Consider the following 27,157-nt stretch of genomic DNA (forward strand, 5'->3'; position numbering starts at 1 on the left):
ATAGAATACTGGAAATTCAGAAATTATCGCCATGTTTATTATTGTTAAAAATGCAAGAGGGTTATAAAAGCAATAATTTAAACTCCCATTTTGAAATTGTTTATATGAATTAAACAGGATTTTCTCAATATTGTAAAAATTAAAATCGCATTTAAGTCCAAAATGACAAAATTGCAATGATAATTGCACGCAATAATTTTTGAATTCACAGTAATACTTTATCCTTGTTTTCAGAATTCCAATAGGGAACATACTTTATATAATTGTAGTTGTGAGGAAAAATAAAGAACTGAAGAAGGCCAATGGCTGAAATGTCTCAAAAAATTGGATTATTGATACAATTTAAAAAAAAAGTAATACTTTACTTCAAAGTTATCATGATTGAGTTGTGAATATATAAAATTTCATGCATTAGAAAATGTTTAAATAATAAAAAGAAACACTTCAGTTGTTTTTGCATGACAGATTATCAGTTCCTGAATCCTGTCATCTTTTCCTCTATAACTAGAAAATTTCATATCATAAACAAAATTGCGATATACAGTCAGGATCCTACTTGGTCAAAATTATCTTCCCATTACGCCAGTTCATTTTCACAATCGTAGAAACGGAAGCCATTGTAGGGATGACGCGCTACCAATTTTGCTCTTGGAAACCGATAAATTTATCCCCATTGCACCAATACGATCCTTATATGTCAGTTGTATTTTTTAAAGACAAATGTATCAACTAGCTAATGAGCATCAGTTAATAATCTTGTCTGCATTGATTCAACTTAAGGGCATACGATACAGTTAAAGGGGAGGTAATAACGTTGCTAACGTAAAATGTTATTTTCGCGACATCAAACTGTGACATATTGGGAAAAGAGGCATTTTTCGACTGATTTTTATCATTCAAAATGATTTAATTTGAAAACGAGTTCATGGACCCCTATTTTTCAAAACAGCAATTTGTTTCATTTTGCAGGGAGATAATGTGACCCAAATTTTATAAAACTTTAAATAGAGGACTTTTTTTAAATTTTGATAAACATGCAGCAAAAAATGATGTATTTTCCTCAATTCATGAACATTTGATAAGTATCAGTTATTTCTGAATACAAAATGCATAATTGTTTATGATACTTATAAAATACAGAAATTATTGATTATTTAACAAAAAACAATTTGTGTTTATCTTTTATAACAAAAAAGTTATGTCTTTCTTTCGAAAAAGAAATTACGGCCACAAATTTGAATTATGAGCAAATATACAAAATTTCGACCTCATTTTACTCAAAAAGTAGCACATGAAGGTGTATTTTTTATTACATATTTGATTTAATCAGGTAAAAAATAGCCTATATGCAAATTTTCACGAACTTGTAAATACAGGATCAAAACTGTATCGTATGCCCTTAAAACTATTGTCTGATCGGTTATACATTTAAAAAAATTCTAATTAAATATTTCGTGGAAGGGCAGACTAGATCTTTTTAGTGTATGAAGACTATAAACTCTAGTTATTACACACTTAAAATAGAATTTTTCGAAGATATGCATTTTCATCATCCAACTTGAAAGACTGTCGTCAAGTACTTTCAGTAAAAAAATAGCTATTTGAACACACCTTCTCTCTTCTTGTGACTCATTAAATAGGTATTTCACTTGAACCATATATTTCATCCTTTAGTACTGTGATCTTTTTGTGCTATAAAGTCAACCTGTAGCTTTAATATATAAAAATGACAGAATCTGAAGCAAGACGATGGATGAAATATTCTTACTTTGTACGATATCAAGACAAAATACTCAACTCAAACACGCCCTTACATAAAAAGGTGCACTCGGTTTTCTCTTTTCGATACAATTGTTACCATTTTTTTTTTATTATTTTCTTCAGTCACATAATGGAAGGGCAGACACGAAAATTACTGAACTAATAGACGTATTTACACTTGTATGCAAATTTGTCCGCCATTACATAACATCACACAGGTTCCCGTAAACTTTGACATCATAATTTAAAACATATGACGTCACAACTTAAAAGTGATTGTTGCTTGACGTCAAAAGGTCATTCGGAGGTGATATAAGGTCATTCGGAGGCAAAATACAGCTAAATACCAAAAGTGTAAATACGTTTTTCGTCCGTGGTATTTTTTTTTTTTAAATCGGAGGTTATGCATTTTTTTCATCCAACTAGAAGATACCCATGTCGTCGACTTGATATCTAATTGTTCTGCTTTACTATGTACTAGATAAATTGAAAACTTATGCAAATGGTGTTTTTCAAATAACACACCCCGTAATTGAGAAGAAAATTGCAATTTTGTTTGTTTCTATTAACTTTTAAAAATTTTGTCACTATAGTAAACAAAACAGTAAACATTTATCGCCTTCTCTAATAAAAAGCTTTGATTCTTTTGTTCTATTTCAACCTGGTTTCCGACTGTAGTGTAGGATTAGGAGAAAATCAGATTTTTTTAAATTTTTTTTACAAACTATAAGAATAAAATCAATGAATCATTTGGAGAAAGTCTAAACTTATGTACTTGAAGACAACACATATGTTATATTTAGTAATATGATAACTGTCTCATGTATATGATGAAAAGACCTTTATCGTAGGGTCATATGTAATAAAGATTCGATACGGAAACGGACATGTGTAAAATACGGACTTGCTATAATCCTAATAACTTCTGATAATGTCAATAAAATGTCATTCAAACTAGTTTTATAGTGATGCAAGAGTATAAATCTTGTATTCTGTCACTTCAAATTTGTTAAAATTGCATTCATTTCATTACAGAATGATACAGAATGTAAACAGGATAATAAAAAAATGGTGGCGATTCCCACGATGATTCTCAAATTTCCAAACAATTATGAATCACTTTACATTCAATAAATCAACTTATTTTGGTAATTTTATATGACAAAATATATTTACTTTATGATAAAACTTGTATTTATTTATCATTAGAGTTATGTGGTTAATTTATAGAGCAGTTCCGATATTATTTCAGTCAGACGCTACCAAAATCTGTAAATCTCAGAAGTCTCGGGGAGTATGAGATTTCATCAATTTTATACTGAAAAGCCTATCAGATTCATTTCCCATTAGATATACTGTTCCCAGGTCTATGTCATTGAAACAACAACTTAAAAACACAAATGATAAAAAAACCCATCAATTTCTACTTCAAGGCTTAAATAGAAAATACTTTGTGTAAAAAGGTGATGGTTATTACAAGTTGGATTATTTTTAAATACATATATTAATCTTTCAGAAAGTAGATGATTTAGTGGACAGTCGTGTTCTGTGTGCACTAGTGAATTCATTTGTACCAAATACCTTCACATCCGACCTCCTACTGAATGATAGGTTTGTATATCTATATATATATATAATCAACAACTGCAACAAGTTTATTACAATATTTCTCTACTGGGGACAGCTAAATTTAAATATTTAAAGCGCTAGGCTTGCAGAGCTTTTTAAATAATTAAAATTTAACTTTTGAGAGTGGAAAAATATCGTCATACACGAGCTACTATGGTGGAATCTGTTTCTCTTATGATATTTATCCTTCCTTTTCAAAGATTTGAGGAAAGTTGTGTACTTTTGATGTGATGTCATCAGACATGGTTGCCTTTTTATATGACGTTACAATAAAGAATTCAGAAGAAAACAAGAAAATTTAACGTCACAAGAAAATTTCAACCAATCATTTGCCGTGAAACAGATTTTTCAATAGTGAGGGGAAATATTTTTCTCACACCTGTGAAAATAGCTAAAAAATTATAGAAATATATCACATGTCAGACTACACCTTACTCCCAAAGATTAGGTGATTGAGTCTTTTTATGCCCCACCTACGATAGTAGAGGGGCATTTTGTTTTCTGGTCTGTGCCTCAGTTCGTTCGTTCGTCCGTTCGTTCGTCCCGCTTCAGGTTAAAGTTTTTGGTCGAGGTAGTTTTTGATGAAGTTGAAGTCCAATCAATTTGAAACTTAGTACACATGTTCCCTATGATATGATCTTTCTAATTTTAATGTCAAATTAAAGTATTGACCCTAATTTCATGGTCCAGTGAACATGTAAATGATAGTGCGAGTGGGGCATCCGTGTTCTATGGATACATTCTTGTTTGTAATATGAAAAGAAGCAATCATGGTGCTGCTTTTATTTCCCAAAATGTTTTTATGATTTTTAGGCATTTACTGATATGAAATGGGTAAGGATATAAGAATAAAGCATTCTATATTTAGTTTAAGAAATTTACATGTGATAATAAAAATAAAAAATATGATTCTTACTACTTTTTAAGTTTAGTGTATGACACATATAACTAGGCATAACCTTAAGAGACTTTTATATAATTTAGTTTGCTTTAAAACTAAATCTCTGTTCTTACCTCATCAAAAGTTATTTATTGTACTCAAGAGCTTCATTTATTTTCTTGGTAGAAATTTTTGTTGAATTTAGGACAACTGTGGATTCATTTATTTTCGTGGATATCAATTTTCGTGGATTGCTGAAAACTTGCATATTCGTAGATATTGGATTTCATGGTTTTATTAGGGCCCTGACTAAGTCGGGTCGCCCTATAGTGATCAGTCCTTCCGTCCGTCTGTCCTTCCGTCCGTCTGTCCGTCCGTCTGTCCGTCCGACCGTAACACTTTCGTGTCCGCTCCATATCTAGAGAACCATTATGATTTCATACTTAATACTTAACATGATTATCAACCAACACCAGAGGGTGTGTCATGTTGTATGTACAACTTTCTAGGTCAAAGGTCAAGGTCAAAAACTTTGGTTTTAGTTGACAACCCCGTGTCCTGTGGTGAAGATCGTGTCTGCTCCATATCTAGATAACCATTATGATTTCAAATATTATACTTGACATCCATTTTAACCAACACCAGAGGGTGTGTCATGATGTATGTACAACTTCCGAGGTCAAAGGTCAAGGTCAAAAACTTTGGTTTAGAGTTGACAACCCCGTGTCCTGTGGTGAAGATCGTGTCCGCTCCATATCTAGATAACCGTTATGATTTCAAAGTTTATACTTGACATCCATTTTAACCACCACCAGAGGGCGTGTCATGATGTTTGTACAACTTCTTAGGTCAAAGGTCAACGTCAAAAAAACTTTGGTTTCAGTTGACAATCCTGTGTCCTGTGTTGAAGATTGTGTCCGCTCTATATCTTGAGAACCATTATGATTTCAAATATTATACTTGACATCCATTTTAACCATTACCAGAGGGTGTGTCATGATGTATGTACCACTTCCTAGGTCAAAGGTCTGTCTGTCTGTTGGTCTGTCCATCGCTAACAAATTTGATCCACACTATATTTTGAGTGGACAGCTGTTATTATTTCATACTTTATACCTGACAAACATTTTCAACTTAACATATATATAAACCAACACCAGAGAATGTGTCATAATGTATGCATCCTAGGTCTAAGGTCAGTCTGTCGGTCTGTCCATCCGTTTGTTGTTCTTAAAAAATTGTGTCCGCTCTACCTCTTGAGAACCGTTAATATTTCATACTTTATACTTGGTGGGTCATAATATATCGAAGGCATAATTCTAAAAATATGTGACAAATATCAATTGGGCAGCACCTTTAAACATATTGTTCAAACATCAATCCATATATCCAGAAGTCACCTTAGAGGAGTCAACAATGAGTTCACATCATGCAGTCATATCACTATTATACTATGAAAGTAAGATGAGAATATTTATCAGTTTTAACTTAAAATCTTAGATTGAAATCACACATGAGACTATGTAATAACTTCAAATAATGCGTCATATCAGATTATCCATACAACTTATTTACTCCACGTTATTGACAGCGGGGCCCACAGAGATGGCTTCCATCTCAATGATATCTAGTTATCTCTGTATATGTTACAGTGAATTTGTATAATCAGTGATTATGTAGAATCCCTGAAATTTTCAGGGATTATGTAGAATCACTGACTAGTTTAGTGATTATGTAGAATCCCTGAAATTTTCAGAGATTATGTATAATCACTAGAAAAAACGTCAGGGATTCTACATAATAACTGAAATGAAGAAATAGTTGTATTTATAATGAAAGTTAATAAAAAAAAAAAAAAATAATTTACTCTATAAAATCACAGAAAAACATCATAATAAAGTAACATAAGTAATAACAATATATAAAAATGATAAACTCATTTTTTTTTTAAAGTTAGGCACACTATATTTAATAAAATGTTATACACAATATATTAAAATAATATTCTTCACATCTGTTTTTACCACAATATCTACATTTTAAAAATCCTTTTCCTGCACATATCGAATCAGATTTTAACAACACGACTTAGAAAAATAAAAAAAGTCAGTAAAAACATACGAAGGAATCCCCCCCCCCCTGAACTGGTTCTGGCAAGAAAGATAAAAAGATACCATTGTTTTATGGTCAGGCATTATCCTTTTTAGACCTTTTTTTTAAGATTTGCCATTATGTTTTTTGGGTTTCCCTTTTCTTTTTTATCCTGTCGAATTGCTAGAGGAATATGCAAGCTTCCTCTTAAAGTTTGTTCTATTTGTCAATCTCAAGTTCTGCCTGTTTTTCCATTATCTACTTCACCATTTGCTTTACATGTATCACAAATAACATGCTTGTGGATTAACAAATAGAACATGAATATATATATATATCCATTTGACGATGGCTATTAATAAACAAACAATACATGTAAAGCTATCGTTATAAAGGGAAGGTTAATATTTTTAATTTTGAAGTCTTCAACTTTATCTCGAAACTTTGTGTTGGTTATATCTTTTAGATTATCCTCTGTGCTTAAAAGCTAAATTATTTCATCTGGCACGGAAAATGAAAGAAACTTAAAATTATAATTTGTCTATATTAATTTTGTTTATTAAACTAAGGACCATTAAATTATTCATAATCCCTGAAATCATATTAGGGAATTTGTAGAATAATTATTAAAATGTTCAGTGATTATGTAAAATCACTGGTAATTTTCAGGGATTATATATAATTACTAATGATTTTAGTGATTCTACATATTCCCTAAAAAATCAGGGATTCTACATAATCCCTGATTATATAAATTCACTGTAACATATACAAACCTATTGAAAAGATGATATTCGTTTAACATTTGATTTCATGGTTCCACTGTACCCACGAAATCCACGAAAATTGGTATCCAACGAATAATAATGATTCTAACATGACGTCCTTCAAACGCTTTGAGTACACACCCGTGGTAAAATATGAATATATTGCATTGGCTGTTCCGATCGTACTCCCACGTCATATGGTTTTTTTTATGAATGAAGTACCCGACGTCATAGAATGATGACGTTATAATTTAAGCATTTTACGGGAAAATACACGCTTCTGATACCGAAAATCATCACAACAAGGAAACGTCAACAAACTATGCCAAAATGTGGTATATAAGCCCATTTTTTATACATAGAAGACATATAAGTTAATTAACATTAAAATTCATCCAAATCTATCCAAACAAGTTTTGTGAATAGTTTGAGCATGTCACTTTTTCTGTTTGCTCCGTTCTTTTACGCCAATCTAAAAGTGCGTTAATTTATGAGAACGGCAAATAATGGCCTCCACCTAGAGCGCTTCGATCCAAAACAATTGCCGTATTTGTCCTATTAGAATCGAAATAATTCATGGGGGCTTGAATATATCGTTATTTTACCACGGGTTGGCCCTTTATGACAAATATTTTACCCTGAGCGATAGCCACGAAATCCACGAAAATTGGTATCCAACGAATAATAATGAATACACAGTAAATATAACTTGATTTCATTGGTTACAAATTCTGCATACAAGCTTTTAAAATAGTATTTATAAAACCTAAAATTCATGGTCTATTTATACTCATGATTTTAAGAAATTGGTGCTCCACAAATAATTTTGAATTAACAGTTTCATTTTGTGTTTATCATTTTAGATGGACAATCAACCTGGCACTGAAGGCAGCAGAGAGGATGTTCTATGCTGATACTCCATTTAATTCTGAAGATTTAGTTGAGGTATTTATAACCAAGCTACATATTAAGTTAACTAAGCCATTGAGGACTTAATGGGGAATGTGTGTGGTCATCATTGTTTTAAGGTATATAGTTGAAAAATTTGTAAGGGTTCCGCGGAACCCAGTGTCTCGCCTACTTTTGCTGTAAATTGCAGGCTCAACAAAAAGGAGGGAAAAAAATCAATAAAAATATTCCTTTCGATTGTAAGAAGCATCTGTCCAAGTTTGGTAAAATGTATGATAGTTATAAATGAATATAATTAATGTTTTGAAAACCTAAACTGCAGACTGTATGTAATGTTAACTGGAAGAAAATCTAAGTCCCTTTAAAAGTAAAATACAGAAAAAATGGAGTTATCTTTTTACAAAATTTCCTTCTGGATACTATCTTATGATCATAAATAAGCTTTTGTCCAAGTTTGGTACAAACCCAGGATAGTTTAAGAAAGTTATTAAAATTTTAAAAACTTTAACCACAGAGTAAATGTAATGTTTCCCTGCAGAAAAACTAAGTCCATTTAAAAGTAAAATACGGAAAAAATGGATTTATTTTTTTACAAAATTTACTTCTGGATACTATCTTATGATCATAAACAAGCTTCTGTCCAAGTTTGGTACAAACCAAGGATAGTTTAAGAAAGTTATTAAAATTCTAAAAACTTTAACCACAGAGTGAATGTAATGTTTCCCCGCAGAAAAAACTAAGTCCATTTATAAGTAAAATACGGAAAAAATAGAATTTTATTTTTACAAATTTACTTCTGGATACTATCTTATGATCATAAACAAGCTTTTGTCCAAGTTTAATAGAAATCCAGTATAGTTTAAGAAAGTTATTAAAATTTCAAAAACTTTAACCACAGAGTGAATATTTGTGGACGCCGCCGACGCCGACGCCGACGGAAAGTAGGATCGCTTAGTCTCGCTTTTTCGACTAAAGTCGAAGGCTCGACAAAAATGGTATAAAATGCAACTTATACAATGTATAACTTGATTTCTGAACAAAAAGAGACATCATGTTTAACTCATTGAGACATATACAGTAACCCACCGAAATAACCAAAAGACATCTGCGATCAAAGTTCTCTCATATTTACTTACAATTATTGTGATATGATTGTCGTGTAATTGATTAAAATAAAAGAAATCAACACAAGAGGGACAATCAAAACTATAAAAGTATTTAAGAGAATTGATCAAATCTAATTAGAAAACACACTTCCATATATTCTGTTTCTGTAGACGCATGATTATTTAAAGATAATATGTGTTTTGTTTCAGTCTGACCCTCAGTCTGTATGTGCCTATTTCTGCTTTTTCTTTATGATGGGATATAAGTTCAGACAAAGCCAAGCAGTCCTCAGTAGATTTGTAAGTATTTTTGAAATGCACCATTTTATAATTTGTGTATTATACAGTAAAATTGTCTGACAGTTTATGACAGTATATTATAAGAAGTCTTTGCCAGATACAATTTATAATTTGTTGATATTACATGTAAACCTTGTAGATGTGTAGGATAGAAATTTACTGTATGCAAATGAATATCAATTTATCTGTTAACTTTTTTGGATTTTGCAAAGTCTGTTGCAGTATGAAAATTGAGTTGAACCCTACAAAACAGACGCAAATTTATCTCCTTTGTTTTGAAATCAAAGTCTTATACAAGAACATGTATATGTGCACTGGCACATTTATTCAGGTCGATTTTTACAATGAAGCTCAAATGTAGTGCTATCAACATCTAGCAAAAAATAGCCTATCCATAAAGGGGCTAATTTAATTTTCAGTAATGCAAGCATTTCTGCTTCTTTTTACAACAAGGCATTGATGTGACTTCAAGATGAAAACAGCAATAAAAGCACTGTTCTTTTTTGTGTGTACATAGCTTTTTGGTGTCTTAAATTGATACAGTATATCTTTCTTTTCCACAAAAAGCAGTAAAAATATATATATAATTGAAACTGTAAATTTGTATAATTTATCTTATGTCATTATTAGCATTTCACTGTTCCTTATGATATATTGATATTTTAACATCAACAACAATTTACTTTATTGAATAGGCTATATAAGTATGCTAAGAAGTATTATACATTTTATAAGGGAATTAACCCAATATGACTGAGATTAAATATAAAAGACAAAAATGTAAGTAAAAAAAAAAACATTCATACACTCTGATGCCTCATATAAAGCAGTTGGACAGACAAAAATAGAGGCAAACTAAGAGAGTGATACTTTTGAAAATGGCTGTTCCATTGTTTGTCTTTACAATTGTTTATATATGTTATATCAATGATTAATACAATATGTGGGGTATGTCATTGACACAATGTACCATATATAAGTATTTTTCTAATAATTTTAATGTTAATTTCAATTCTTGTTTTATTATTTCTTTAAGGATTTTATGAATCGTTTAATCCGAGAATGTAATCACCAACTGGACAAGATGCCAGCAATGATATCTAACATGCAGGAATTACAGAGAAGGAAAGATTTAAAACAGGAGATAGAACAACATAAACTAGGTTTGTTAAGATCAGTGGTATTTTCTTATATAATTCATTGACATTTAAACTATTATAATTTAAATTTGAATATACCGGGGTAACAGTTCTTCTGATTGGCTGACAGTGTTTTGTCATGCAGCTCATAGACATAAATTTGTCATGTGACCGTGACATCATCAAAGTTTTTCAGGATTTACTCTAGCTTAAAATTGAAATTATAATTTAATTATTAGGAATGACTAATAAATAATAATAAAATAACCTGCTACGCAGGTAATTCATAATGCACCACATTTTTTAAGTTATTTCTTCACTGACAGAAGAAATATTAGTCATTTCTTCAATAAAAATTTATTTTATTTTAGCTCAGGAAAAATTGAAGAAAAGATTTGATATAAAGTACTGTCAGAAATGGATGCAGCATGTGGAAGATGTCAAAAGTGAGGTAAGTATCTTGTTACTATGGATATACTGCGGATATACATGTGCAAAAACATATACAGACAAGTGAAACTTTTTGCCAACATTCACTGATGAGCTTGATAATTAATACTAATGTTTGTAAATTTTATAATCTTTTTCACACCAAAGCTTTAAGCAGGTGGAGGCTCATGCAATTAAAATATGAATGTATGTTGCTGCTGAATGGAAAATAAAATGAAATTATTTAAACAAGTTATATAGATTATCTTATCAAAAAAAATTCCCGCATGTTAGGTATGGATGACTTATTTTGTAACTATTTTACAGGTTAGAAAACAGATCCGTGATAAGATGAAGGACAGATTTGATGTTATAGACGTCCCACGTAATATCAGTGTTAATGACTATTGTCTGTCATGTGTTGTTAACTTAGTGAGCATTTACCTTAATATAAGTCTTCTCATATACTTAGATAAAATTGAGAATGGAAATGGGGAATGTGTCAAAGAGACAACAACCCGACCATATAAAAATCAACAGCAGAAGGTCACCAACAGGTCTTCAATGTAGCGAGAAATTCCCACACCCGGAGGCGTCCTTCAGCTGGCCCCTAAACAAATATATACTAGTTCAGTGATAATGAACGCCATAATAATTTCCAAATTGTACACAAGAAACTGAAATTAAAATAATACAAGACTAACAAAGGCCAGAGGCTCCCGACTTGGGACAGGCGCAAAAATGCGGCGGGGTTAAACATGTTTATGAGATCTCAACCCTCCCCCTATACCTCTAGCCAATGTAGAAAAGTAAATGCATAACAATACGCACATTTAAAATTCAATTCAAGAGAAGTCCGAGTCTGATGTCAGAAGATGTAACCAAAGAAAATAAACAAAATGACAATAATACATAAATAACAACAGACTACTAGCAGTTAGCTGACATGCCAGCTCCAGACTTCAGTTAAACTGATTGAAAGATTATGATTAGACCATAGATGGGTTTTTCATCTATGCTTAGACATTCTACATTCTACATTTATTTTAGTTTAAACATATTTATTTATAGTGGATTGGGAAACAAGTTTTACAACTTATATTAATCCCTTTCCACTTTGCGGGTGCGAGTGCTGCCTTGTAGCGGCGTTGGCCTACTCTTTTTCGAAATCTACAAGGGTGTCTTTAACGTGCAAGAGATATGGCTCTCTCTTAACACGGGCCAGCCATTTATCGTCCCCGTCCGACGGACTATCATCGTTTCCTCAAGACCATACTCGCAAATGGTGTCAAGGGAGAGCCGAAAATTGAGTTCCTGAAATTTTCATCCCAAACGGGAATCGAACCAGGAACCTTTGTGTTAGTAGTCCGATGCACTAACCACTACACCACGGCTCTCTTATTTGTATACAAAAAAAAAAGTCATCAACTTTACATGTTGAATAAAAGATAATTGAGAATTTTATGCATTGTGAGGTTTTCCCTCTGTCATTCAACATACATTTTATTGGCATTTGTTGAAAAAGAAAACTGAAATAATCAAAAGTATTGGTCTGAACAAAAAACCTGAATGACAAACACTGACTCCTTGGAGTAAATAGTAAAAATACAAACAGCTAATGCCACATACTTACAGGCATTGAATGTTAGGACAATAAACTTATTATTGTTTTTTTTAGACTTTAACTAATGGATCAGGATTTTATTTGGCAATGCAGAAAGAGTCTCTACCAGAAGGGAGAAAAGTCGTGTTGAGAAATAAACGTTCCAAAGATTTCCATGATGATTTCAGTGGAAAACGAGGTATGTATTGATAGGAAAAGTGTAAATTTATAATTCAATATGGCATGCAATACCACCTTTGATTGGATTTTCCGATAAAAAAGTTGATTATTGAGTTATTGCCAACAGCCTTAAAAAAGCGCAGTCAATATTAAATTGATATTTTAATCAATTTTGTTTTATATTTAAAAGTATGTCATAACAAAATTGAAACCAGTAATGATTTGAATGTGTAAATAAAACCCAAATCTGCAATTGATACTAGCACCTCTTCCAACACAGTTTCTCAACTATCAAAGTAAAACTGGGAACTTAAAAAGTTAACAAAACAATTAATTTTCCTCCGCAAGCTTAATTAAAATTCTTTCTGAAAGCAAAAAATAGCTACTTATTACATCTGTTATATAAGATATGAATGTTAGCCTTTTACCCTAATTCGTTCAAAGATTTGGTTCATACAGTATAGAAATTGTCACTTTTAAAGTTTTCATGCATAATTTTTTCTAAAAGTTTACACCCTATATATAGATAGATGGTTACAATACATACAGACCTTTTTCTATGTTTTATCATATAGATGCTGAACCATGGTCATTTGGCAATAATAATAATGGTAAAGTGGAGTTTGTGATTCTGACCTTTGACTCTTATTTTGTGAACCTGTTTGATTCCTTTCAGAATATGTTGACTCAATACAGGCAGGATCCAAATATACCCATTTGACCCTCAATTTTGATGATTCCTTATTTTGTGAAATTTTCAGAATGTGTATGACCAATACATGCAGGCTTTCTATCTATGACCCACTTGAACCATTTTTAGATTGAGTGAGACCATTTTATGTTTGACTGACCCTTGCAATTATTTAGATTGTGTGTGAACCTTTTCTTTCTTTAATACCACAAACATAGGAATGACTGTGACTTCGGTTTGACCTTTTCTTAAAGGTCATACTGATTAATGCTGCAGGATTTTAGTTTGAAAATAAAGTCATCTATTTCAATCTTATCTAAACACCAGTTTTGATCCTGAACCTTTCTTGTGTTTGCCTCTGTCCTGTTTCTTTAGACACTAGTTTATTATTGATTTTCTCTACCATTGATACCATTAGCTGACTTCAAAACTTAAAAGTAGTACAGTAAACAGAAAGTTTGTAAGAATTTCATTTTTAGAAGATACTGTGACAATTACATACACTGTATTTTTGGTAGCTGGTGTATAAAAAAAGACACACAAACACTGTCAGTACTGATAGCTGATTATAGGATTTGGAAATTTAAGTTGATGTTTGAATTATAAGTTTAAATTTATTACCTTGTCCTGTATTTTAAATTATAAGACTTCTAGATTCTGTTGTTACTGTAAATTCAGAAATTATTGCGTGCATGTATCATTGTGATGGACAAGAATGCAAGTTCAATTATTGCAATTTCAGAAAAATCTACATACAGATCTATAGTTTAGTTATCAAAATGCAAGTTCTTATTATTACAATACTCACTGAGTCAAATTATGTGTATTAATAAAAACCTTGCAATAATTTCTGAATTAACAGTGTCTGATTATGATAAAATATGTGTAGTAACAATGCATTTTATGTACAGGAAAGAATATATACAGAGGTATGTGTTATGAGTGACAGCTGTAGTCATGTTGTGATAGGTGATGGTTTGGCCGTTTTGTCATTTTATTTTTTTTCATTTGCATAAAATTTTGTTGAAATAATTAGATTTTGCAAATACTTGTAAATTAGAGATGCAGATTGTTTACTCAGTTTTCCACAAGTGAAGTAAGACCTCATTTTTACATGAAAGACAATAGCATATTATGTTTAGTATTTTTTTTGTCAATGTGTAGCAAATAAACAAAGGCAATTTTTTTTTTAATAGGTTTATCATATTGTATAACCCATTATTATTTCAAGATTCACGTATTTTAATCAAACTTAACCTATGAATTAAGTTCTCAGATACTGTAAAGCCTGATGCTGCATACTTTGGATCATTTCTAGATTTATACCAAGAGAAGAAACTCTGATTTCATGTTCATATTACATTGACTGGTATCAAGTTTGATAACGTATTTATGAACGAAACACATATCTATGGGAAACAGCTCGCCTAGTCGAGTGCAGCAAAGTTTTATTTTCTAATAATACAACTGTCCTCAATCACTCTGCCAGCACCCTAAGACCACTGCAGCATGTCTTACAAACATATCTACAATAAAAAATAATGAATTAGAATTCGTTCATATTATCATAAAACAAAATATTTTTAAACTTTTTTTGGATTCGAGCGTAACTAATGAGTCTTTTGTAGACGAAACGCACGTCTGGCGTGTATACAATATTTAGTCCTGGTATCTATGGTGAGTTTATTTACATAATGTTCTTTAAAGATCTGCAGAAAAAAACATAATGCATTTACAATAATTTAAAATCAATCCAAAAAAATTTCACAGGGTGGGAAGGAGGGAGGGAGAGGGATCTTTACTGCACTAAGACTGAGCTTCGAATGGTCAACCTATAATAATGTATTTTCAATGTTGACTTTTACCTCTAATGACCAGTCCATGCTATCATATATAAAAACCTTTTAAGTTATTATTATGCTAAAATAATTTAATTATTATTGTAATCATGAACACGTGTTCCCAATATGTAAACAGTGCTTTGACTTTTGAATTTTAACTGTATGTACATATACAATATAACCAAGAAAAAAGTGGATAGTAGATATATATAATTATTATATATTCTTAATATTATTGTATATTTATTTAAGTAAACAATTTTAACCTTTGATTCCTAAAACATTATTCTTCGAAGATATATATCTGTCAAAGAAATGTTTTGTATCTTTAAATATTTTTAAAAGCACCTGTCAAAATTATACTTTAATAGTTTTTACTTTGAAAGTTTCTACATGTTTATGTCTGATTTTATTCCTAAAACTTCTGCTAACAAATCCCTGACTAGGAAGTGTTTGTGCTCATTCAATATACTTTATACTGTATAATAATCTTTAAATTTTCAGAAAAAGAGGACGATAAGAAAAGTGGTATAAGTTTTTAGACAATACATTTGATTTGATTTTACTTGAGAGGAAATGGGAGCACACTGTATGGTGGTGTTTCACTTTGTTTGCCTAATAAGGACTTTTAACAGATCTGAAGGGTTTTATTACCAAATGTTACAAAGGGCTGACATAAATTTGTTATTTTGCAATAAATATAATATGCAGGGCCAGCAGATTTTCTGTCAAGAATCACCATAGAAAAATACATTTTGAGAATTCAGTTTTAATATCACTGTAGTTGCATGGTAAAGGGCTATACATTTTTCAAGAAGAATAGATTTAGCAATGTTACACCTATACTTGAGAGTGGTGTTTTTTGCCATCACATTATCAGTCCATTTGTCCAAACACATCTTTGTGTCTTAACAATTCTTTAGTACTAGTGATGAATTGTAATGTGTGAATGCAGATGGTTTGCTTTAATAATGCCCAGTGGCAAATCTTTTATGTATATTAGATATTGGGGACAATACTATAATTTAAGTTATATGGTTTGCTTACTGACCCCCTAGAAATCCATAGAGGGTTAGTAAAATCCATAGGGGATGAGGCCTATATGGATTCGAAGGGGGTCAGTAGTGAACCGTATAACGAATTTATCGCACGCAGGACTTTTCTTGCTGCGTTTTGTAGAAAAATAAACAATGAAATAAAACAAAAACAAAAGACAATGTCACCATTTACAGTAGACGTGACGTCATGAACCCTATATGAAATTTACTAACCCCATAGGGAGTCACCACGTGACAGCTAAACCAATCACAATGTGATATTTTACCAGCGGTGCAATACAGACATATACTGGTATATTATTCTGCTTCTAGACATAGACAAATAGTGTGACTATGTGAATATCACAAATAATAAGAATTCACATTCTGATGTCTCAAACAAACTTTCATGGAAAAACAATTATTGTTCTTGTATATCTGTCCCTTCTTCAAAAGTAAAAAGTTAAAGTTAAAATGCACTCAATAAGTCCTGAATCTACAATGAGTAAATCTTTTAAACAAGTTAATCATTTAATTTATACAAAAAGTCATTTTACAGGTGAAAGTAGTCTTCTTCAAAAGTCAGTAATGCTAATTTCAATTTTTATTTTATAGGACCAAGTGTAAGAGAATTACTAAAGTTACCGTCGGTTGGTTTGGTTGATGTATATCCGAATGATCATCCAGAATATGAGGTCAGTACAGTGTAGATATTGAGGAGGAGATGGGGGTGTTATTTACTGATCTTATAATTTATTGTTTGGGTTGATATACAGGGAAATTATTATTCAGGGTTTTAGAACATTCCAACAAATTAAGGAGAGGAAGTGAACAACAAATTACTGTTAACCAATGTATATTCATCAGTGTTTTAATTTCAGAAGTCAAAGAATAAAGGCCAATATAAAAAAAAAACCACTGTGAATATGTCAAACTTGGATAAATTCTTGATTGAACACCTTAGCAAAATTAGAACATCGTGAATAAAAGGCGTTCAAAATTTGTCTCAAATGATCATATGCACACACAAAAAAATTCAATCGAAAATTTTTTGCTTTAGGTCATTAAAACCATTAGCTGATGTTGGCTCAGATTTATCTTATTTACAGCACAAATATGGACTTGGAAAATTGAAATAGAATGAAAGTCGGGGTTTCTGGAGGGTTGGGCTTCCCTTCTGTGTCTTACACAGGAAGTTCAGGGGCCTAAAAAATTCACTGAAACCGATATTATCAAGATGCTTGATTTCTTGATTGACAACATATTTGTTGCGTTCGGAGGACGTGTTTTTCAACAGACTGTCGGCATCCCAATGGGAACAAACTGTGCCCCTCTACTTGCTGACTTGTTTCTTTATTATTATGAGGCTGACTTCATGCAGGAACTTCTTAGGAAGAAAGATAGCAATATCCTTTAACTCTACTTTCCGCTATATAGATGACGTTCTTTCACTAAACAATTCAAAATTTGGTGACTATGTGGATGGCATCTATCCCATCGAATTGGAGATAAAGGATACTACAGATACAGTTAAGTCGGCTTCATATCTTGACTTACATCTAGAAATTGACAATGAGGGTCGGTAAGAGATGATTTCAGCTTTCCAATTGTGAACTTTCCATTTCTAAGTAGCAACATTCCAGCAGCACCTGCATACGGGGTATATATCTCCCAATTGATACGATATTCCCGTGCTTGCATTTCCTATCATGATTTTCTTGATAGAGGGTTACTGCTCACAAGGAAGCTATTAAACCAAGAGTTCCAAATGGTGAAGTTGAAATCATCCCTTCGTAAATTTTACGAACGCCATCACGAGTAGGTTGACCGTTATGGAATAACCGTTTCACAAATGATATCGGATATGTTCCTAACGTCGTAACTACAATCCCCTTCCCTTTCATGAATTTGACCTACCGAATTAGACTATTTACCGGATTTGTAATCACATAAGCAACACGACGGGTGCCGCATGTGGAGCAGGATCTGCTAACCCTTCCGGAGCACCTGAGATCACCCCTAGTTTTTGGTGGGGTTCGTGTTGTTAATTCTTTAGTTTTCTATGTTGTGTCATGTGTACTATTGTTTTTCTGTTTGTCTTTTTCATTTTTAGCCATGGCGTTGTCAGTTTATTTTAGATTTACAAGTTTGACTGTCCCTTTGGTGTCTTTCATCCCTCTTTTGAAAAATGGTGCAAACCAACAGGCATATAACTACTGATCATAATTATTATTGAAATACACATAGGAAGTCAAAAATTAATAAAAATGCATCGAATAAATTAATCTAAAAAAGTTCTTTATGATTATGATATTAATTATAATTTTAGATATATGTTGAAGCCTCTAGTCGAAACAAACAACTGAAAGCTGGCCAGCAGTTTCTGTACCAAGTTTTCCATGGCAACACAGTATCGTGGCAGAGATTATTTATAAAAGCTGCCAGAGACAATGAATACGAAACTGTTGAAAAGATGATTGTATTTTTCCAAAGTCATCCTGCATTTATTAATTCTAAGGAGCCAAAATCTGCTAATACAGCTCTGCACTGGGCTTGTAGAAATGGACATTTTGTAAGTTGATTAAATCTGTTATAAACAGAATCACATTGGGCTGTAGATGAGAGTTTTTTGTATGTATACTCATGCTGATAAATTATATAGACTTGTAGAAATGGTCTTTTTTAATTATTTTATCTGAATAGCAAAATGAACACTTCTGAGTAATATCAACAAATTATCTAACCAAATCTAACAAATGCTGTATAAATATCCTTACAAACTCACTACCTTTTCTCTAATAGTATTTTTTTAATTACAGGATGTTGTACGATTATTATTAGAAAATGGTGCCAATATTGATGCTAAAAATATAATGAAGAATACTCCATTGAATGCTGCTATAGAAGGTCTTCATAGAAAAGTCTGTCATGTAGGTGTTTATCATAACAAAGGGAGAATACTCTGATGTTGTCATCCTTAAAAGTTGTCATTCTTAAAACAAACAAAAAATGTCCTTTTCATTGACATAAGGCAAAGTATATGAAATTTGACAGTATTAAAAAAAATTATGAAATGTTTTAAGTATTTAAAATCTACTCCATTTGAATAAAGAAAAACATTAAATGTATTTTTTAAAAGAGCATAAGCTTCCAGAGATCTGATAAATTTTGAGAAAAAATATGAATTTTATAAATGTTTTTAACAACATTGTTTAGTAAAATTTACATATTATTTTTTTTTTAAATTTTGTAGCTCCTTATAGAATGGGGTTGTGATGTCCACTGTAGAAATACCAAACAACTTTCACCATTTGAAACTGTCAAAAACGATGACTTCAAGAAATATTTAATAGGTTGGTGAATCAAACATATATAAAACAATAAAATATGAATATTCATACAAAATGCATAAAAAGTGAAATAGCAAAAATAACTAACTCCAAGGAAAATATAAAACAGAAAGTCCCTTATCAAGTTAGAAAATCAAAAGCTCAAACACATAAACAAATGAAAAACAACTATCATATGCCTGACTTGTTACAGACGTTTCTATATGTAGAAAAATGATAGATTACAGCTGGTTTTATAGCTAGCAGAAACTCACAATTTATATACATGATATAGGAATAACAGTTCTGTGTTTTTATAGAAACTCTTCTACAGTACTGTTATTTATTTAAGGATGACTGTAATATTTTTTCTGTCTATGAAGAAATAACATAAAACATTTGGTGCACACTGAATAACGCTCGTAGCGGGTTATTTAACAGTGTGCACCACATTTTAACAAAATAACGTCAGCCAATCAGAAGACTTGTTACATCCAAAATTAAATTATTATGCAATATTAGCAAAATCTTTAAAATACAACCTTTGAATTATCCGAGAAGCGTTGATGCCAACAAAAAAGACAATAAGTTCTGAAAAATTTCTGTATGAATTACAATTTGTTATTGGCATTCTTTGTGTGAGGAGCTTGAGACCCTCAACAGTGTAATTGATGGCAGATGTCATCAAATGAAAAGTGGCATTACATGTTATATTGCACAAGAATTTTTGGGGGAAAAGCAATTAATAGAAACAAATTGAATATTGTAAAGCAGCTCTGAAAAGAAGATCACTTTTATAAACCTGAAAATACAAGGGAGAAGGCTAAGACATGTTACAAAATCAGTCAAGACAAACCTCACTGCTTTCTAAGAAATTTCTAGATCTATAACAGCTCATGTTGTTATCTATAGCAGTCAGTTAAATCAGTCAATGTGTTTTGTTACAGAATTGTATGAACACTATTCAAACATTGTACCCAAGATAATGTCAGGTGATATGGACCTTCTAGACAGAACCTTGTCAGACCATTCCAGGGGATATAAAGAGTATTGCTGTTTAAGAAGCAGGTCAGAATAAAATAAAATATTTCTAAATTTCTACATATTGGCTACAATTTATATTCATCTTGTTTTTCTGCTCATCAAAGTCACAAAAACTAGTTGTTTGACAGTATATTCAACTCCATACTGCTTAATTAAGAAATAATTCATGGAAGCCATAGATTTGTTGGAAATTTACACATGACAGGGGCCATGATATTCAAATTTTATCTTGAGCGTTATTGAGGGATAAAGTTAATGGATATCATAGCCCAGGCCATGTGTAAATTTACAACAAATCTGTGGCTTCCATGAATTATTTTGATTCTAATAGGACAAATACAGTCATTTAAAAAGTGAAGCAGGGGTTGGTATGCCATGTGTGTGGCTGTTCTTTTTTACTCCCTGTTAGATTAAAACATTCTAATAAATCTGTAGCGTGCATAGATTATTTCGTGAATAATCGCTAGAAAATCACAGTTATACAGACTTTCAGATATTGGGATGATTTTTGGTATTTTGCTCATTAGCAATCATACCACATCTTCTTTTTATATTATTCATGATGAGTTACAGATCAAGTTTAAGTTTCGTTCAGCTCTGTCATTTGTCTGTTATTATTTGCCAAAATTAAGGGTTTACAACTTGTATGTGAGTTACTCATGATGAGTTACAGATCAAGTTTAAGTTTTGTTCCACTTTGCTATTTTTTGCCAAAATTAAGGGTTTACAACTTTGAAAATTGTTGAAAATCACAGTTATACAGACTTTTTTTCTATACGCCATCAGATTTTGAGCTGATTTTTTATATGTGAGACTACCATCATGTTTGTGTCCACATGTGTTATTGAAATTATTTTTTTGTAACTTTTTGAGACTGGGACACTCATGTTGCTTTGACACATCTAGTTGCAAACTACCGTCAAATCCATAGTTGACATTTTGTAACTAAGGAGCCGCCATGTTGACTTGCTGAAATCAGTAAATATGCAAATACATGTAGTGCATTAGAATAGCAAATAAAACAAAACCTACCTCAAAAAATCCATTTGAACACAATATCATACGAATTTCTACAGTTCAAGTAACATAAACCTTAAACCATAGCAGTTCCATCAGAATACAGATATGTAGATTCTGTAATATATGTGACCTGTGATATGTGTTGAAGAATATAAATAGATGTTACACAATATTCCTATTTTCAGTATATAAATAGATGTTATGTAATATTCCTATCTTCAGATGAATAACTAGATGTTACACAATATTCCTATTTTCAGATGTATAAATAGATGTTATGTAATATTCCTAATTTCAGATGTATAAATAGATGTTACACAATATTCCTATTTTCAGATGTATAAATGGCAGTACACTACTTCACACTACAGCCTATCACGGCCACATACAGGGAATACGAGATATCCTGTCATTGAGGGTTGATGTTAATGTGAGGGACTACAAAGGAGCTACGGCGTTACACAGATCCAGAAATGCTTCAATACTCGAGGTAAAAATACATTTACAGCTTTACACATAAGTGACACTGAATAAATAAATCATATATGTGCAAACATTTTATGATTTTCTCCATGTCTTTACACAAACTTATTTCACTGCATACTAGTCATATTGTTGTAAGTACTCATTTTGTAAATTTGTATTCTTAAAATCACTTCATGCTAAAAAAAAAATATACTTGATAGTTACATTACAATTTACTTTTATCTTATAGATGCTGTTTTGTGAGTAATTAAAAAACGGAAAAGGAGAAGTAGTCAAAACAAGTATAAAGCCACTGATGATAGATTACTATTGTCCACAATGTTTTATAACAAAATGTATTGTATATTTTAGGAGATACTTGACTCAGGAGCTTTAGTTGATGCTGAAGATTCCGAGGGAAACACACCACTGCATGTTAAATGTTACGGAGAAACAGGAAAACCAGCAGAAATGGCCAGTATAGAACTTCTGCTGCATAAAAATGCCAACATTTGTAAACGGAACAACAGGGTAAGATATGTGATTGTTAAATCCGCTTTATAATAAGCTCATTTGTCCATCTGTTTGTGGGAATTACAAATCATTTACACTCTATATCCTTAAAACCACTTGGGAGTTGGGAAATGGCATGCTTATGGATGTGTCATGTACAAGAAGGAATCATATGTTAAAAGTTATGTTAGAAAAATACATTCCTCTTGTCAATGTCTTTTTATTTGGTTGACAGCTCAATTATGATTACTTGTACTATCTGTGCATTTTTAGGTGTGTTAGTTTACGACAAAAGAGATAATTTCAACTTCCCAATTGTTCCATTTTTGTTTAGCAACATTTTAGCAGGCTTGCATACAGAGTACATATCTATCAGTTGATATGATATTCCCGGGATATTGTTTCTTATCCTGATTTCCTTGATAAAAAGTTGCTTCTCACATGGAAGCTATTGAACAAATGGTAAAATTGAAATCATCTCTTGTCGTAAACTGATAGATAGAAATAAACCTATCGAATTATACTTATTACCGGTTTGTACTTACATGATCCTCTGAAACTTCTAGGCCAAATACTTCCAAACTTTAACTGAATGTTCCTTAGGGTATCTAGTTTATATAAAATGTATCCGAAGTTTTGATCTGTCAACAAACATGGTCGCCATTGCTAAAAATAGAACATGGGGGTCAAATGCAGTTTTTGGCTTATATCTCAAAAACTAAAGCATTTAGAGCAAATCTGACATGGAGTTGAAAATGTTCATTAGGTCAAGATCTATCAGCCCTGAAATTTTCAGATGAATCAAACAACCCATTGTTGGGTTGCTGCCACTTAATTGGTAACTTTAAGGAAATTTTGCAGTTTTTGGTCATTATCTTGAATATTGTTATAGATAAAGAGAAACTGTAAACAGCAATAATGATCAGCAAATTAAGATCTACAAATAGGTTAATATGACCAAAATTGTCAATTGACCCCTTAAGGGGTTATTGTCCTTTAATGACAATTTTTCACAATTTGTTCATCATATTTGCTAACTTTAAAAAATCTTCTCCTCTAAAACTACTCAACCAAATTCAACCAAACTTCAACTGAATGATCAGTAGGGTGTATAAAATTAAATTTGTGTTTAATTTTCTTTTTCGTCAAAAAAACATGGCCGTCATGACTAAAAATAGAATAGGGTAAAATGCAGTTTTTGGCTTATATCTCAAAAATTCCAGCATTTAGAGCAAATAAGACAAGAAGTTAAAGTATTTATTAGGTCAAGGTCTACCTGTCATTAAATTTTCCACCGATTTTGGTAAATGGTTTTTCAGGTATAATGCCCCTGAATTGATGATTTTAAAGAAATTTTGCAGTTTTTGGTTATTATCTTGAATTTTATTATAGATACAGATAAACTGTTAATAGCAAAAATGTTAAGCAAAGTAAGATCTACAAATAAGTCAATTTGACCAAAATTTTCAATTGACCCCTTAAGGAGTTATTGCCCTTTAAAGACTTTTTTCACAATTTGTTCATCATGTTGACTTACTTTAAAAAAAATCTTCTCCTTTGAAACTGCTGTATCAATTTCAGCCAAACTTAGGCTAAATGAGTTTCAGAGTATCTAGTATAAATTTTATATTTTATTTCCTTGTATGTCAAGAAACATAGCTTCTATCGCTAAAATAGAACATAGGAGAAAATGATTTTTTTTTGCTTTTGAAGAAAATAGGACGATTCAAAGAACATTTAAATAAATTGAAAAGCCAAAATAATCATTGATGAGAGATTCAACCAAAAAAATTAAGGTGAGGGTTTCAGGCTCTTCAGAGCCTCTTGTTCTATTTAAGCAATGACATTTTCAGTTTATTTTCAATTTATGAGTTTGAATGTCTCTCTGGTATCTTTCGCCTCTCTTGAGTATGCATTCATGTTTACATTACTATGCCTATCAGGGCTGTATTGATGTGAACTTCATATGATCATTATTTTTGTTTTTAGAGCCTATTGCCAATACACTGTTGTGCTATGCAGGGTCGGATTGATGTTATGAAGATGTTGATTCGTAACGATCAGGAGGGGTTAATGATAAAGACAATTAATGCAGAAGAGGATCAGAATCCACCAAGTTTGCCACATCTAGCCGTGGCGAATGACTTTATAGACTCAGCTAAGTGGTATGTAACTTATATCTCAAGTTTGCCACATCTAGCTGTTGATAATAATTTTATTGACTCAGCTTTTTAAAGTGGTATATAATATTGTCAAACCATTTTTAACCTGATTTCCGAAGGAAAATATTGGTTCTTACTTTGATAATGTATGGCGGCAGGTGGCTGCCATACAGAGTCTGTGCATTTAATTGAAAACGCTTCCAAGAAAACTAATCAAATTTAGATATGTTGTTTCCTGTGCCTACTTGAATGTCAAGCTCTATTCTCAGGTTTTACCTTTCAATGTTGTTGAATTTTAGACCTTTCAGTAGTGTAAAGTGATACTAAGATTGTTGTTTCCTGTGACTAAATAAAAGTCAACTTTCTCTTTTTTAGCTTTTATAGTTGTTGAGTTGTAGACCTTTTAAGTAAAGTGGTACTTAGAATGATTTTGACCTTTCTATTTTTTGACTTTCACAAATTCATTTAGTTTTTACATGATCCTGTTTTTGGGGTCCAGATTTGCAAAAATAATTTTCCTTTTAAAAAAACGGGTTTTTCTGTCAATCTGACAGTCTTTGTTTTAGAAATCTAATGATTTTGGATTTTATAATAATTATACTATCCATAAATGCTCAAAATGTTTGAATACCTTTTGAAGAATGACTTTATACATTTTATAGGTTGATAGAAAATGGATTTTATTTCAAAGAAAAGGAACAGAATATTCTACTAAGAAGGATATTAACTGAGCAGTTGAATTTGTAAGTAGAGAAATGTTAAGGTAATTTTTACAGGTCATATATTACTTTCAAATTAAGTTGATTGACACAATCAAATGATAAATCAAAATATAAGTTCAAGGTACAGTATATGAACAATGTCACAGAATTTGGTAAAATTGTGCATCTTTCCCTCATTGAACTATATATTAAAGCAGAAAAAAGAAAGCATTTTTATTTAATGCCCACCTACAACAGTAGAGGGGCATTATGTTTTCTGGTCTGTCCCTTCAATTTTTTATCTGTCCGTTCATCTGACCCACTTCAGGTTAAAGTTTTTGGTCATGGTAGTTTTTGATGAAGTTGAAGACCAATCAACTTGAAAGTCAGTACACATGTTCCATATGATATGATCTTTCTAATGTTAATGTCAAATTAGAGTTTTTACCCCAATTTCACAGTCCACTGAACATAGAAAATGAAAGTGCAAGTGGGGCATCAGTTTACTGGGGACACATTCTTGTTTTGTTTTCTGAAATATGATTATAAGGATCTTTTTTAAAATAGGTTCAACATTTATGTAGAATGCACATAAAATATGAAAATATGTTTCTTAACAATTATCAAATCTTCATTATCAATTTAATAGATTTTCCTCAACATTCGATATATTGTTGCTACATTATTTTCATGTTGAAGTATTGTATTCACATTCCTCATTTATACAACACAGGGAACAAATAAACAAATTATATTTTCATTAGATGTAAAACAATTATGTATAAGACAGTAAGTTGTATATCTACAATCTGTTTCTACTAGATGTAAAAATCCACCTAAAATTGACTTCTTTGGCATACACTCATGGTAAGTTATGGTGGAAGGAGGATAGGGTTTATATTTTTAAATATTGTAAAGGTTTTGTAATAATTTTAAGTCTTCTTTATAAAAGCCAATCAGTAGTTTTACATATATATATATGTATATTCTATTTTTCTTAGGTCAACACATTCTAAAGATTAATATAATTTAGTTTCTGATTAACAAATTATCTCCCTTATTAGTGTTAAAAGTAGTATGGTGCTGTTCTCTGGTTATTTTTCTGTAAACAGACATTTTGTATATATTTAATCTTTCAAAGTATTTATAGGAAAACATAAATTTGTTCCCTATAGAAAAAGGAAATCAAATGTTAATGTTATTATTGACAATTCTATTTGACTATTGATTATTAAAAATTGTAATAAAACACTTTTTGTGCTCTTCAATGGAAAATTATTTCACAATCTGTTGTAAGTTCGGAATATCTCAGTTTCAAGAAGATTTTGTATCTTGCCTCTTTAGTTATACTAGTTATTTTGGCCCCACATGACTTTTAAAATGTTTATATCATTGAAAAAAGCTCCAAATTATCTCCCTTTGGTGCAAAAATGACATTTTTGGCATTAAAATTGAAATATCATTTTAACTCATCAGTAACCTATATTTTTTATTATTGTTTTCAAATAAGCTGTACTTAAACTAAACAATTGTAAATTTTAGATGATTTCTGTAATTTAG

General features: G+C 31.2%; 1 protein-coding gene across 5 annotated transcripts in view; it reads left to right on the top strand.

Annotated features, from left to right (window-relative positions):
• LOC134684996 (uncharacterized) overlaps nt 1-27,157 on the top strand; it is a 60,205-nt gene that overhangs the window by 26,186 nt on the left and 6,862 nt on the right. For 3 of the 5 annotated variants that reach the window (XM_063544324.1, XM_063544326.1, XM_063544327.1), the window contains 17 exons: nt 3,278-3,372; nt 7,992-8,073; nt 9,354-9,443; nt 10,480-10,606; nt 10,954-11,033; nt 11,339-11,443; nt 12,690-12,813; nt 14,397-14,414; nt 16,979-17,058; nt 18,693-18,935; nt 19,183-19,293; nt 19,617-19,716; nt 20,640-20,760; nt 22,093-22,246; nt 22,594-22,752; nt 24,724-24,899; nt 25,559-25,639. In XM_063544324.1, the coding sequence (XP_063400394.1) occupies nt 3,278-3,372; nt 7,992-8,073; nt 9,354-9,443; nt 10,480-10,606; nt 10,954-11,033; nt 11,339-11,443; nt 12,690-12,813; nt 14,397-14,414; nt 16,979-17,058; nt 18,693-18,935; nt 19,183-19,293; nt 19,617-19,716; nt 20,640-20,760; nt 22,093-22,246; nt 22,594-22,752; nt 24,724-24,899; nt 25,559-25,639 (1,946 nt within the window). The remainder of the gene's footprint in view (nt 1-3,277; nt 3,373-7,991; nt 8,074-9,353; nt 9,444-10,479; nt 10,607-10,953; nt 11,034-11,338; nt 11,444-12,689; nt 12,814-14,396; nt 14,415-16,978; nt 17,059-18,692; nt 18,936-19,182; nt 19,294-19,616; nt 19,717-20,639; nt 20,761-22,092; nt 22,247-22,593; nt 22,753-24,723; nt 24,900-25,558; nt 25,640-27,157) is intronic. The other 2 variants (XM_063544325.1, XM_063544328.1) reach the window with 1 other exon arrangement.

The sequence above is a fragment of the Mytilus trossulus genome, chromosome 9, assembly GCF_036588685.1.
Source record: "Mytilus trossulus isolate FHL-02 chromosome 9, PNRI_Mtr1.1.1.hap1, whole genome shotgun sequence".
Lineage (NCBI taxonomy): Eukaryota > Metazoa > Mollusca > Bivalvia > Mytilida > Mytilidae > Mytilus > Mytilus trossulus.